Raw genomic sequence first — 13,786 nt, 5'->3', positions numbered from 1 at the left:
GGACCCGTAATAGGCCCCGCGGAGCCGTCGGTACCCCATCGGCAGTCATTTGGTCGGTGCTCTTATCATTTCCGGGGAAAATTAGTAATGGAAGTTCGCGAAATGTCAGTGATTCTATTCGGTAGCTAACTAGTTGGCCAAAATACTGTTTAATTTCACTTAATTTAGAGTGAAAATGTGTTCAATACAAGGACGAAACACTATTCATTGCACTCCCCATTTTGTGTATGCGGGAAGATGTGCAGGTTTAAACTTTCTAAGCCCAAGAATGTCCGTGTGTTATTAATCAAAGTTACAGGTCCGCCACGCTGCTTAAAATGCGAATGTTTCAGTGTGTGATTGAGATTTTGGGTGTTTTTTTAGGTGTCTAAATAGTTGTCCATTGAACCGCCCCGTATAAAATCTTGAGAAATAGAAATTTTCGTATAAAGCCTTACTACAAATGTGTCATTCTTGCCGGACAACTTCTCTCCTAAATGCGGCCTCTGTTACTTCTCTCTCTAACCAGTTTCGACTTCTCTTCTCCAAATGAATGTAAAGATTTTTGCAAAACGTAACTCATTAGAAATAACTCAGTCATTTACTTTCCCGGTTTGCCCTTGGCAACCGATCAATGATTACGAATGTACTAGTAACGACATCAAATTGTACACTTGACCAAGACAACATAGTATAATGACGCGTTTCGCAGACATTACAATCACCCCAGCAATCACAAATACAACTCCACAAATATAGAAAAAGCTTCACTACAAGAGTCGAACCTCCTACTTTTAAGGTAAAGGGCTTTGGGCATACGGGTAGCAATTTTCTATAGCACTATAATGAAACAAGTTTGTACCAGTGCACATTTTTTTTGGGCTTACTATAGTCTATAGTGTCTGGTACTAGTTTGCTAAAACTACTAACTTAGAAAAGAAAATTGCAATCATTTTTTTTTTATCATCTAACAACAATTTATACGGTGCATCGGAATAGCATGCAGACGCTGAGCCTTTCGTAGAGTAATCCCAAACTCATCCTCCATATTCATATCCTCTGCACCAATCCCATCCTCAAGCTTCCACTCAAACGAATGAACAAGTGAAGCCAACATCAATTGAAGCATCCGGCTCGCCAAACCAACCGCGGGACATATTCTCCTCCCGGCTCCAAACGGAATCAGCTCGAAATCTTGTCCCTTCACATCGACATCCGACCCCAAAAATCGCTCCGGCCAAAACAACTTGGGGTTGTCCCACGTCCTCGGGTCTCGCCCGATAGCCCATGCGTTCACGAGCACTTGTGCGCCCTTCGGAACTCTGAAGCCACAGAGGTCGACATCTTCTTCTGCTTTTCGAGGGAGTAGGAGAGGGGTTGGTGGGTGGAGACGGAAGGTCTCCTTTATTATCGCGTGCAAATAAGGTAGCCTGGCGAGATCCACTTCTTCAACAGGGCGGCCTTTGCCGATGATCTGATCCATCTCTTCTCGGGCTTTCGAAAGAATTGTGGGGTTGTGAAGTAGTTCTGCCATTGCCCATTCTAGAGTGTTTGAAGTTGTATCAGTTCCTGCCACAAATAGATCCTGCATGTGCCAATATCATAGAGAATAGGTAATGTGATTAGTAGTATTTCACAAGCAATAAAGAAATGTGTAGGCTAACCAACATTTTAACCCTCAAGATTGATAATCCGTCCTAGTGGTCGGGATGTTCGGTTTAATCATGTAGGTCTTGAGTTCTGAACATGGCATTGTCAACATTTTTACCTAGTAGATAAAAAAGATTAAAATAATTCAAACCCTAAATTTCGTCGAAAGAAGGATTAGAGATGATTGAGAGCATGGGACCGGAAAGCTAGAATTGGTGAATTTTCATAAAGTTGGTGTATTAATTGTTTATCTTATATTAACTTCTTAGAGAATCTTCAAAGGTGATAACAAATTAATTTCAATACTAAATTTATCTAACACACACACACACACATACATATATGAAGAGTCACTTCGCTCCATTCTTCTTGATTTTTGTTAGAACTTTTTTGGGGATTTTTCAATTTTTGTATCATTTTTTTAGCTTTTCGTCGTAATTTATGGGATTAATCATTCGTCTCGACGAGAGAAATCAGAAAAGTATAACAGTGTAGACCGACGTTGAAAAAAATTTATACATAAGAAAACAATTTAGACAAAATAAAGACGGTTGTTTTGCATTTTTTTTTGTCTTTAGGACTTTTTCTTGTTTTGTCATAAATTTTTACTTTTTAAACTTCTATTGTCAACATGAATGATTAATTCAAGAAATATCAAGCAAATCTAACAAATATTTAGAAAAACAAATTAACAAAACACACAAATCAAAAAAAAAGTCAAGAAAATGGAACCTAAGTCTTTCATCACTTTTTTTTTTTTTTTTGAAACGGAAAAAATTTATTGAAGAAAATTAACAAGGGTACATCAACTACGAGGAGAGAGGAGGAGAATCTAACCAAGAGTTGGATGCAAACAAAAAACAACCAACGGGACAAAGCCCAAAAAACACCCAATGGCCCAAGCCCCAAAACCCTAAATGGGCAACACCCATACCATTGGCCAAGCCCAACCCAAGAAAGCCTCAAAACATAACCCTAACCAAAAGTTATTCTACAACCACGACAGCCACCCTTTCGCCGATCGCCTCCATCCCGCTAGCATACCACCACCACCACCACCAGGGAAGACACTGGTAACTCGCGTCGCCACGAACCCAAACGAGTAAACAGATCTCATCGCTGATTGCCAAGAAACCGCTAATTCAGCCTCATAAACGGCCCGAGAAACTGTCAACCGAAGTTCTATTGTGCCTCCACAAAACACCGATGAACCGCAAAAACGCACTGCCACTCTGAACAACACTAGATATTTCCACGCCTCTATAGGGCATCACCCAATCTTCATTGCCCTGAGCAGAGAAACCCACGCCAGCTGCTGACCTCCATTCGTCTTTAAGCAGATCCAGATATTCTCGAGCAGAAATAGCCAGCAAGAGAAGCAAATCTTGCCAAACCCTAGCCGCTAGGACACACCTTGCTATTAAGCAAAACCGAATACTCCCAAAAGACGTACCGATGGGCATCCGACAAACATACAGCCAACAAAGGCCAAAAGGAGGTGAACCGGCACAAGGTGTAATAGTGAGCATGGAATAAAAAGAGGTTAGGAAGAGAGGAGGGGAGAGAAGAGATACGCTTAGAGGGAAGAGGAGGCTGCTCCCCCCCCCCCCCCCCCCCCCCCCCCCCCAACCCAAAACCAAAGTAACCTAATCGCAATCAGTAGATCGAGGAGGGGGAAAGAGAGAGAGAGAAAGAGAGCCTCAAAACATAACCCTAACCAAAAGTTATTCTACAACCACGACAGCTGCCCTTTCGCCGATCGCCTCCATCCCGCTAGCATACCACCACCACCACCAGCAGGGAAGACACTGGTAACTCGCGTCGCCACGAACCCAAACGAGTAAACAGATCTCATCGCTGATTGCCAAGAAACCGCTAATTCGAGCCTCATAAACGGCCCGAGAAACTGTCAATCGAAGTTCTATTGTGCCTCCACAAAACACAGATGAACCGCAAAAACGCATGCCACTCTGAGCAACACTAGATATTTCCACGCCTCTATAGGACATCACCCAATCTTCATTGCCCTGAGCAGAGAAACCCACGCCAGCCGCTGACCTCCATTCGTCTTTAAGCAGATCCAGATATTCTCGAGCAGAAATAGCCAGCAAGAGAAGCAAATCTTGCCAAACCCTAGCCGCTGGGACACACCTTGCTATTAAGCAAAACCGAATACTCCCAAAAGACGTACCGATGGGCATCCGACAAATATACAGCCAACAAAGGCCAAAAGGAGGTGAACCGGCACAAGGTGTAATAGTGAGCATGGAATAAAAAGTGGTTAGGAAGAGAGGAGGGGAGAGAAGAGATACGCTTAGAGGGAAAAGGAGGCTCCCCCCTCCCCCCCCACCCAAAGTAACCTAATCGCAATCAGTAGATCGAGGAGGGGGAAAGAGAGAGAGAGAAAGAGAGGGGGGCCCCCCCAAAGTAACCTAATCGCAGACCAACTAGACACAATGGTAAAAACTATGGTGTCCCCCTTTAAGGTATCCTAACTACGCCTCCGAATGATTAATGTCATGCCTTTGAGTAGTTATGTTATGTCATTTTAGGGGGGCACCATAATAATGCCATAAAAGCATCTCTAATCTTGACCCAAACCCTTCCCCAAATTTAAATTTTGGGCAAATCCTTAAAAATCTCTCTTCAATCCTTTACTCAAACCCTTTTCCATTTTGGATTTTACCCATTTATTTTCCCAAATCTCGAACAACTCAAACCCTTTCCCATTTTTCCAACAGTTATATACTTCATTCGTTATTTATCTTTCTGCCATTTCTAGCATTGCAGCCATAGTTTCCAGCGACTCAACTCTTGCTCCGATGATCACTTTCACCCACATTCCTGAACTTCAACAAGAAGGAAAGAAACAGAACCTTCACTGCAATTTCTCACTCTGATTTCTTGGATTCGTCACTGTGTCAAAGTCGAATTCGTTGTCGGAGTGCAATTGGAGTCGCTGGAGTGTCATCGTAGTAGAGGTGGTGGGTCGGAGGGAGAGCGATGGGAGATGGATGGGTGTGGTGGGGATGGGTCGATGGTGGTCGGTCAGAAAAGGAAGAGAGATAGAGTCGAGAGAGAGATTTGGGTCTGAGGGAGAGTGAATTTGAGTTTGATGGTTGGAGATGCACCCACCCAAAATGGGTTTTACCCAAAATTTGACTGAAATTTGGGAGAAAAAATGAGTGAAGGTTGGAGATACTCTAACCCTTTTAATTTTAGGGGACACCAAAATAATAAAAATGTTATGCCCTTTTTGAAAAGTGTTATACCTTTGAGTGGTTATGTTATGCCATTTTGAAAAGTGTTATGCCTTCAATTGGTTAATTCTATGCTTTCAAATGATTATATTATACGGGAGATACCGTGTCTCCTCAATAAAGGGGAGACACCATAGTATCATCCACATACAATATCTTCACAAATTTCAAAATGTAAACTATTTTTTACCGCCAAATGTCTTGTAGCCCAATGGCATTTTTTGGTAGGATTTCTAAATGAACCAAACTACTCGAGTTTGAACTCATGTTTGTTCATTAAAAGTTTGTTCCATTTTGGTTTGTTACATGAACAAACTAAGCTTGAACACTTTCTGAAAATTCCACTACAAGAAAAATGAAAATGGGAGACGAAAAAGTGGCGACGAAATTTAATTTTGTCACTGTTTTAACAACTTCCGTGACAAAATAATTTCGTTACCAATTATACTTGTTTAGCGACGAAAAAAATATTTTCGTCACCAAAGGGTACCCATTTGGTGACAAAATACATTTTTCGTCATTGAAAACTTAAAAAAGATGACGAAATTATTTTTCATCACCAAATGAGACCAATTTAGTAATGAAATATTTTTTTTTGTCACCGAATGCTTAAATTTGGTGACGAAAAATAATTTTGTCACCATTTTAACGCTTTCAGTGACGAAAAATATATTTCATCGTTAAATGGGTACCTTTCGTGACGAAATTTATGAATTGCGCTTTGTCACTAATTATATTTCGGACATAAGTCTTTACTAAAAACTCTGATTGAGATAATTCAAATTGGGTTTGAACAATAACTCAATTGCCTACAACTTTCATGTTTATCAAAATTGCTAATTTTAATGTTTAAAGGTTCAAAATTACATTCGAAATATATTTTCATGTTAAACATCTATGTTATATATTAGATATTTCAAATATTTATTGAAAAGGTTGTCTGGTGCAGTTGGTCGGGGCTTATGCGAAAAACTTAAGAGACTCGGGTTTGAAACCCAATAGGAGCAAGAAAGAAAGATTTTTTTCTCATCTGAAAAATTTCGTTACCGATTTCTTATATTAGTCACCGATGTGATCTATCGGTGACGAATTTTTTCGTCGTCAAACAGCACAATAAGCGAGGGAAAAAATTTCGCCACAAATTATTCACTTTTTGGTGACGAAATATTTTGTTATCAAAAGGCACTATAGGTGACGAAAAATAGATTTCGTCACCAAGTAGGAATCCTCGACAACCTTTAGTCGACAAATTTTTTTTCGTCACCTATATTATTTGTGACGAAAAACATTCAATTTGTGGCAATTTTCATTCGTCACCCAATGTAATTTTTCTTGTAGTGTTCGTTAAGATTTCAACCTAAGCTGGAACAAGCCACTACTTTGCTCGTTCAGGTTATTATGCATTAAAAATTCAAGCTACTTGAGATCAGTTCGTGTTTGACTTGATTAAAGCACGTTTGAGACCGGCTCGTCTCATAAACAAGCTAAGCCCAAATATATTTTTGAAGCTCGTTACGTTTTCAAACCAAGATTGATCAACTACATGTTTGGGTTGTTTATTACCTCTATTTCTTGGTTCTTTCCGTGTGGGAGGCCAGGGTTTGAGCCCCCGTAATCGTAATGGGCGTTTGTGGTTCAAAGTTGTGAACAGTCTTTGAACCCCATGTGTACTAACTTATTAACTACCTCTAATCTTTACTAATGTATACTGCTTGGGAAAAAAAACCCTAATTTTTACCTATAGCTATTGAACTTGCATACAATATGAAAATGATAACCATAGATTTATCGACCGGAGAATATTCCTTTTTGGGGGGGACAAAATAGAAGTTATCCTCACACCCAAATGGGACGAAACTAATCAACCTAGGGGTAGCTAGAAGAGGGACCACCGGACGCGCTCATGAGGCATCCCACATAGATTTTCACCTCCCAACTGGTTGGCCTACCCCCAAAAATCGAACTCTCTCTAGGGTGGGAGCAAACCCCATGGTTAGAGACAACCTCCGTTGGGTGACAGGTAGGGGTGTTAATCAAGCCATACAAGCCAAACATAGTATTACTCAGACTTGGCTCACTACAAGAAAAAATACATTTGGTGACCAAATTCTGCGACCAAACCAACTTTTGTCGCCGATTGTCAAGCATTTGGCGACAAAATATTCTTGGTCGACGTTTGTAGAACATTTGGCAACCAAATTATTTTTTAGTCATCGAATGTAGAAACTTGGCGACCAAAACCTTTCTTGTCGCCCACTATGGGGACCTTTGGTGACTGAAACATAGACTTATTAGTCGCGAAATCGTTGGCACCAAGGAATAGTTTTGGCAGGAGACACATTGGCGACTAAAGCTTGTTGGTCGCTGAAGAGAAAAGTTATACGGAGTATATCATATCATATTAAACTTAATTATTTTATTTTATATCTCTAAATCTTCGGTGACAAAAAGTTGTCACAAGAGACTACCATTGGCTACCAAAGGAAATTTTGTCGCCAAAGACGACCGATTGGCGACAAAATATTATTCGCCAAACAAAAAATTATACTTCCTCCGTCCCTTATTTAGAGTTCAGTATTTCATTTTGGGCTGTCCCATAATAAGTGTCTATTTTGTAAAGTTAGGAGGGTAAAAGTTGGTGCATTATCTATTTTGTACCTAAAAGTATATATTTCATTTTGAAAAGTTAGTGAATAAAAGTGTAATGATAATGGGTAAGTATGAAAAATGGAGGAAAAAATTGATCTGAAAGGTGTAATGATGAATTGATAATGTCTTTTTAATAAATTGGAGTTACGAAGCAAGACACTTAAAAAGGGACGAAATGAGTACATTATATCATAAGAAAATTTATTATTTTATTGTGGAGTGTCATTCTTAGAATAAGATTTCTCTTTTTGGGCATTTTCAGGGTAATTGGTCGGGTACTTAGGCCATCCACAGTAGTATAATCAAAAGCAAATTATTTTTAAAGTTAACAATGTTGGGGTAAAAGATGGCTCACAATGGTATAATCAAACTTAACAACATTCTTATAAATAATCAAATTTTGGGCTTTGGATAATCAAAACTAGCAACCTTTTTCAATAATCAAAATTTGTGGATATCACACTACATAAGTTAACTAGTTCTAAAATTTATGTACACGCATGCTTCAAATGGTATTTTCTTCTTTTCTTCGCGTGCTCTATATCTCATTTTCTTCGGCCACAAACTCTTTCTTTTTCTTTCCCTCCAAAAGTGAAGCTCATATCTTTCAATCATTTACAATTCAACTCATTGTCACGGAATTAAGGTATTTCATTTTTTTTTCCTTTTTTTTTCCGTTCCTCTCCTTGTAGTTGAGTACATGAAGAACCTTCCATTCTTTTACAAATTCAAGAACACATCTGTTTTTTTTTTTGAGTACATAATTTTTTTTCCAAATTCATAATATGAGGAAAGAAAGTCACCAATTTTTTCTCCAAAATTATGAGAGAAAATCGATATATTTTTGCCAAAAAAAAAAAATCGTAATGGAGGAAATTGATCAATGGTGGAAAACATTTGTCGCCGCATTAAGGTATTTTACTTTTTTTTTCCGTTTTTATTTTATTCTTTTGTCGTTCCTCTCCCTGTAGTTGAGTACATAAAAAACCTTACATTTTTTTACAAATTCAAGAACACATTTTTTTTTTTTTTGAGTACATGATTTTTTTTCTAAATTCATAATATTAGGGAAAGAAGTCACCAATTTTTTTCCCAAAATTAAAGGAGAAAATTGATATATTTTTGCCAAAAAAAATGTGTAATGGAGGGAAGTGATCAATGGTGGAAAACACAAGGGGAGAGAGTGTGTAATTGTAGTGTATCTCTTATTTTAGTTATGGACTAGAAGTGACCATTGTGAACCTCAACATTGTTAAGCTTAACAATCTCTTAAATAGATAATCAAAAGCTGATGTGTCAACTTTTGGTTATCCATTTTTGATTATGCCACTGTGGATGGCCTTAGAACTATTGTTTTTTATAATGTATATCTTTTTATAATAACGAGTTGAATTATAATATTCGCTCAATCGTGTTTTATTTGCGCAGGTAATGGCACGTGCAAACTAGGATTAATTAGGTGTGCCTAACTAATTAGGTACCAAAATTTGAAGTTTCTATCTGTAGGTTTTTTGTTTTTTATATAGGAGTATCTTTTTTGAAAGGGAATATACGAGTAACGTGTAGATATATATTAAAAGTTTTCAAGTCAATGGAATTTTATTCAACCTTATTTGTATTAACAATGCCGGTAAGCTAGGGTGAAAAATTACGAGAAAAACCGAAAAAAATCGAGTTCCATCGATCCAAAGTTGGGTTCGCTCGTTTCAGTTTTTTTATGTATAGTTCTTTCCGTTTTTCGGTTTGGTCTCGGAATCAGAATATATTTTACCTAAAATGACCGAACCGAACTCGAAATTCTGAAATGTGAGCAATTTTAACTTGTAAGAGCCTAGGATCATTGACGATAAAAAAAGAAAAAAAGAACCTAAGGATCATCACATGCATCCTTACCCAAATCTAACAGCCCACAATACACTTTTTAAACCAAAATTTAATTGTACATTACCCGATCCATGAAACTTAGTATATCAAATTCTTATTACACGTGTTCAAGATTTGCTCGAGCTTGAGAATTTTTGAAGATTAAGTGTTCAAGCTCGACACACGATTGAAGTTTTGTGATTTAATTTGATAAGCTCGGCTCGACTCATGAAATATACAAGTCCTCGAGTTTTCAATCCTGAACTTATGTTCGTAAATTTTCGAACTATCAAACCTAAGCTTTTAAGCTCATAACGTATCACGCATTGTTGATTGGCAATATACGAAATGATTCTCATGTTCATGAACTTATTAAGCCAAACACTCGTATTATCAAGATTGACTTGAATTTATATTAATCAAACAATAAAAAATTACTTAGCTGGGCTTATACTATATTGTTTGAACTCGTTCAAAAAAGCCAAAAATCGAGCTAAGCTCGAGCTTTTTGGTTTGTTCAGAGTTGACGCTAGAATATTCAAGAAGAGAATAACGGTATACGGTGAGTACTAACCAAGAACAAATGCTCGGTATGCCGGCGATCAATCTCGTGACTGCTCTCTTCAATGCCGAGAAGAGTATCGAGCAAATCCTCCTCCGTCTCGACCGAACCAGCTGCTGTTTTCCTGGCAAGCAACCGTGTCTTGATCAGTTCATCAAACACACCGATCATCCTCCCAGCATACCCCGTCAAACGACGCCGTCTCCCTTGCGGATCGATCATTTTAAGGGCCGGAAAATAATCAGCCAGATTCGGTTTTCCGATCTCCTCCATCATATTCCACACCAGCTCCTTAAACTCGTTTGTCGAGTCGGAGCCGGGATCGGTCATATCGACCGAGAAAATCGCGTTCGATAGCATGTTGAGAGTAGTACTAAAGGCCGCTTTACCGATATCGATGGCAACCCCATTGTCACAGCTTTCGCGAACGAACGAGAGTAGCTGTCGTACTTTCGAGGACCGGGTGTTCTGCTCGGCGGCGAGGCTCTGGCCGGCGAACATACGGGCGTTGCAGATCTTCCGGAGGCTCCGCCAGAGGGGCGAGACCGGTATCCAGGGCATTCCGAGCTCGTGGTGGCTGTGAGCGCGGACGGCGTCTGGGATCGTGCGGCTGGAGAAGGGGACGTCGTGCTTCTGGAGGACTTGTTTGGCCGCGGCGGGAGATGAGATGACTACCGTGGTTAACGAGCCGAGTTTTAGAGACATGATGGGGCCGTGGATCTTGGCGAGCCTGGCTAGTGATTTGTGTGGTTTGTTATCGAGGCTAAGGAGGTTTCCGAGAACTGGAATAGGGCTTGGTCCTGGTGGAAGTTTGGCATGGCTGGTTTTGGTTCTTTGAAAAATGGATGAATAGAGGAGGACAATGAGAATCGAAGTAAGCACAAGGCATGCTATAGAGCTTGAGAAATCCATGACTACCTATGCTATCCCTCCCTCTCTCTCCTCTCTCTTATAAAGACTTCACAGCCTCACTCGGAAAAGGAACTTCTACATATATAGTAGTACTGTCATTTTGAATTTGACTTTTTCCGAGCTCATAATGATTGACATTGATCCTTTTTTTAAAATTTGTCGAGAGCATCAACTATAATAGAGATTACGTGGAACCGATATTGGTTAATATGATTTTTGAATATATTTATCTTTAAAAACATAGTTCCGATCTAGTGTGTTAAATTATTAAGTTTCTCATTAAATGTGTTTCGAAATCAGTAATCATTATCTAATCAAAGAAAGAACAAGGCATGCTATAGAACTTGAGAAATCCATAACTACACCTATCCGGCTATCCCTCCCTCTCTCCTCTCTCTTATAAAGACTTCACAACCTGATTCGGAAAAGGAACTGCTAGGTAGTAATACTACGGAAAATTTTTCAGTGCCTAGTGGGAATCATGTGGTGCCCGCTAGGCGAATTTGAGCCGTTTATTTTATTTTTGGATGGCTCAGATTTGGAAAGAGAAAAAGAAGGGAGAAAGTGCTGGGGTGAGAGAATGGAGGGTTTCAATCCGAGCTGTCCAAAAATATATTGGACGGCCCAGGACGAGTACCACGTGAGATATACTCATTCACCAAAAAATTTCTCCTAGTTCTACCATTTTGAATTTGACTTTTTCCAAGCTTATGATGATTGCCGTTGCTCTTCTATTTAGAATTAGTCAAAAGCATCAATTATACAAGAGATTACATTGATCAGATATTGGTTAATATGATTTTCGAACATATATATTTATCATTGAAAAAGTGGTTTCGATCTAGTGTGTCAAATTATTTGTTCCTTGTTAAATGTGTTTCGAAATCAGTAACCATTATCTAATCAACTTTTTTTTTTTTTTGAAGAGTTGATGTTCTCAACAAGTTTTAGAAAATGAATGGTTCCAATCATCAAAATGAACTCTCAAAAAATATCCCTTAAATGCCAAATAAGACTATCCAGTCTTATTTTTGAATTGGAGAGAGTCTGCGTTGCCAGTTTAATGTTATTTTTTATGAATATTTTTAAATTAGAAATACCGTTCTTTTATAAAGTGAAGTGGTGCTTATACTGACAACAAAAGTGCTATACATATAATCGTTGTGTAAAACACAACACACAACCAATCTTTATCTGTTCGACAACACTCAACCGTTCGGCAGCAAGTTGATTTCAATCGAAAATAGCTGTGTGAAGCTTGATACTGTTAGCCACTCTTCCTTGTAAGAAGAATAAATATAGTCTGAGCAAAGAATTCTTCAAAATATCGAAGCAATATTTTGGGAACCCATCTTTTCATTGTTTTCATCAACCCCCAACTAGGTGGCCAGTGATTTGAGTTCTTTTTAGTAGTATTTGTGATGATGAAATCCTCTTGTCAGTGCCCCCAAACTAGTCTTGGACTCCGTTGGGAGTTTTACATGACTTTCCTGGACTTAGTTAATTCTTGGATGGACCACATCGAATTCATTGAAGTCCAACTGCAATATTAAAGCACTCTATGATTTGCCAAAACTTTTGGTCGACCCATATTAAATCAACACTTGCACGAAACAATTCTCCACCGAATAATTTGTGACTGAATAATCAAAAGGTTATAGTAATCGCTTGAGCTTTCTATTTATGGGTTCATTATCGTGTAGTTTTTGACTGACACTGCCTCCAAACTCGATCAATTTCAGTCTACTTAGTAGTTTGTGTTAATAAAGCATGAGGCTCGCCTTCTGGGTGATTATTTGAGTTCTTTTGAATGTTTGTGATGAAATCCTCTTCTAAGTGCCGCCATAGTATATTGAATGATTATTTTATTTTATTTTTTTGTTAAAAAAGCCGCAGTTTGTTGTCGGGATTATAGTCTTCTCGAGCTCGGGCTATGCTACAGCCCAATGGGCTCAACGGGCTTCAAGCCTCTGGGCCTGTTTAACACCCATAGGTTGGTACGAGAGAAGGGCAAAGAGGAAAAAGTGAGGGGGAAAAACTTATGGAAGTCCATAACTATTCATTTAGCCTAAGCCCATGGTTCATTCTTGAGAGGACTAGTAGTGGTACCGACGAGTTTTGATACCGATGGGGTACCGACAGCCCCGCAGGACTCATTATGGATCCTATACGGATGATTTGATCCTTTCAATAATTTTAAAAAAAATTCGAGTGGGCCTATGAAAAGTTAGTTCAATCCAATATGTGTAGGTACTCGATTCAATCTACCATATTTTCATTCAGATTTCAGGCAGGATCCCGTGGTGGGCCCCGCGGGACCATCGGTAGTCATTTGATCGGTACTTTTATCATAACGCGGGCGCCGTTCAAATTCGTAAACGAAGTTCACGAAGAAGTCAGTGATTCTATTCGGTTGCTAACTAGTTGGCCAAAATACTGTTTAATTTAGAGTAAAAAATTGTGTTCAATACCAGGACGAAACGCTATTTCGTTGCACTACCCCATTTTGTGTATAGGGAACATGTGCAGGTTTAAACTTTCTAAGCCCAAGAATGTCCGTGTGTTATTATTATTAATAAAAGTTACAGGTTCGTCACGCTTAAAATACGAATGTTTTCAATGTATTATATATATAATTTTGAGAAATAGAAATTTTCGTATAAAGCCCTACTACAAATGTGTCATTCTTGCCGGACGACTTCTCTCCTAAATGCAGCTTCTATTACTTCTCTCTCTAGCAAGTTTTGACTTCTCTTCTCCAAACGAATGTAAAATTTTTTGCAAAATGTAACTCATTAGAAATAACTCAGTCATTTACTTTCCCTGTTTGCCCTTGGCAACCGATCGATGATTACGAATGTACTAGTAATGACATCAAACTGCACACTTGACCTAGACAACAAAGTATAAT

General features: G+C 38.8%; 1 protein-coding gene across 1 annotated transcript; it reads right to left on the bottom strand.

Moving 5' to 3' along the window:
- Positions 1-650: 650 nt before the first annotated feature.
- Positions 651-10,930, bottom strand: LOC131298066 (geraniol 8-hydroxylase-like). The gene is made up of 2 exons (XM_058323345.1): positions 9,976-10,930; positions 651-1,564 (listed from the first exon to the last, which is right to left on the bottom strand). Exons 1-2 carry the CDS (start codon positions 10,873-10,875, stop codon positions 947-949), a joined length of 1,518 nt encoding a protein of 505 aa, XP_058179328.1. The 5' UTR covers positions 10,876-10,930; the 3' UTR covers positions 651-946.
- Positions 10,931-13,786: the final 2,856 nt, after the last annotated feature.

Source organism: Rhododendron vialii, chromosome 8a (genome assembly GCF_030253575.1).
Source record: "Rhododendron vialii isolate Sample 1 chromosome 8a, ASM3025357v1".
Taxonomy (NCBI): domain Eukaryota; kingdom Viridiplantae; phylum Streptophyta; class Magnoliopsida; order Ericales; family Ericaceae; genus Rhododendron; species Rhododendron vialii.
This window is presented reverse-complemented; position numbering and strand designations above follow the sequence as displayed.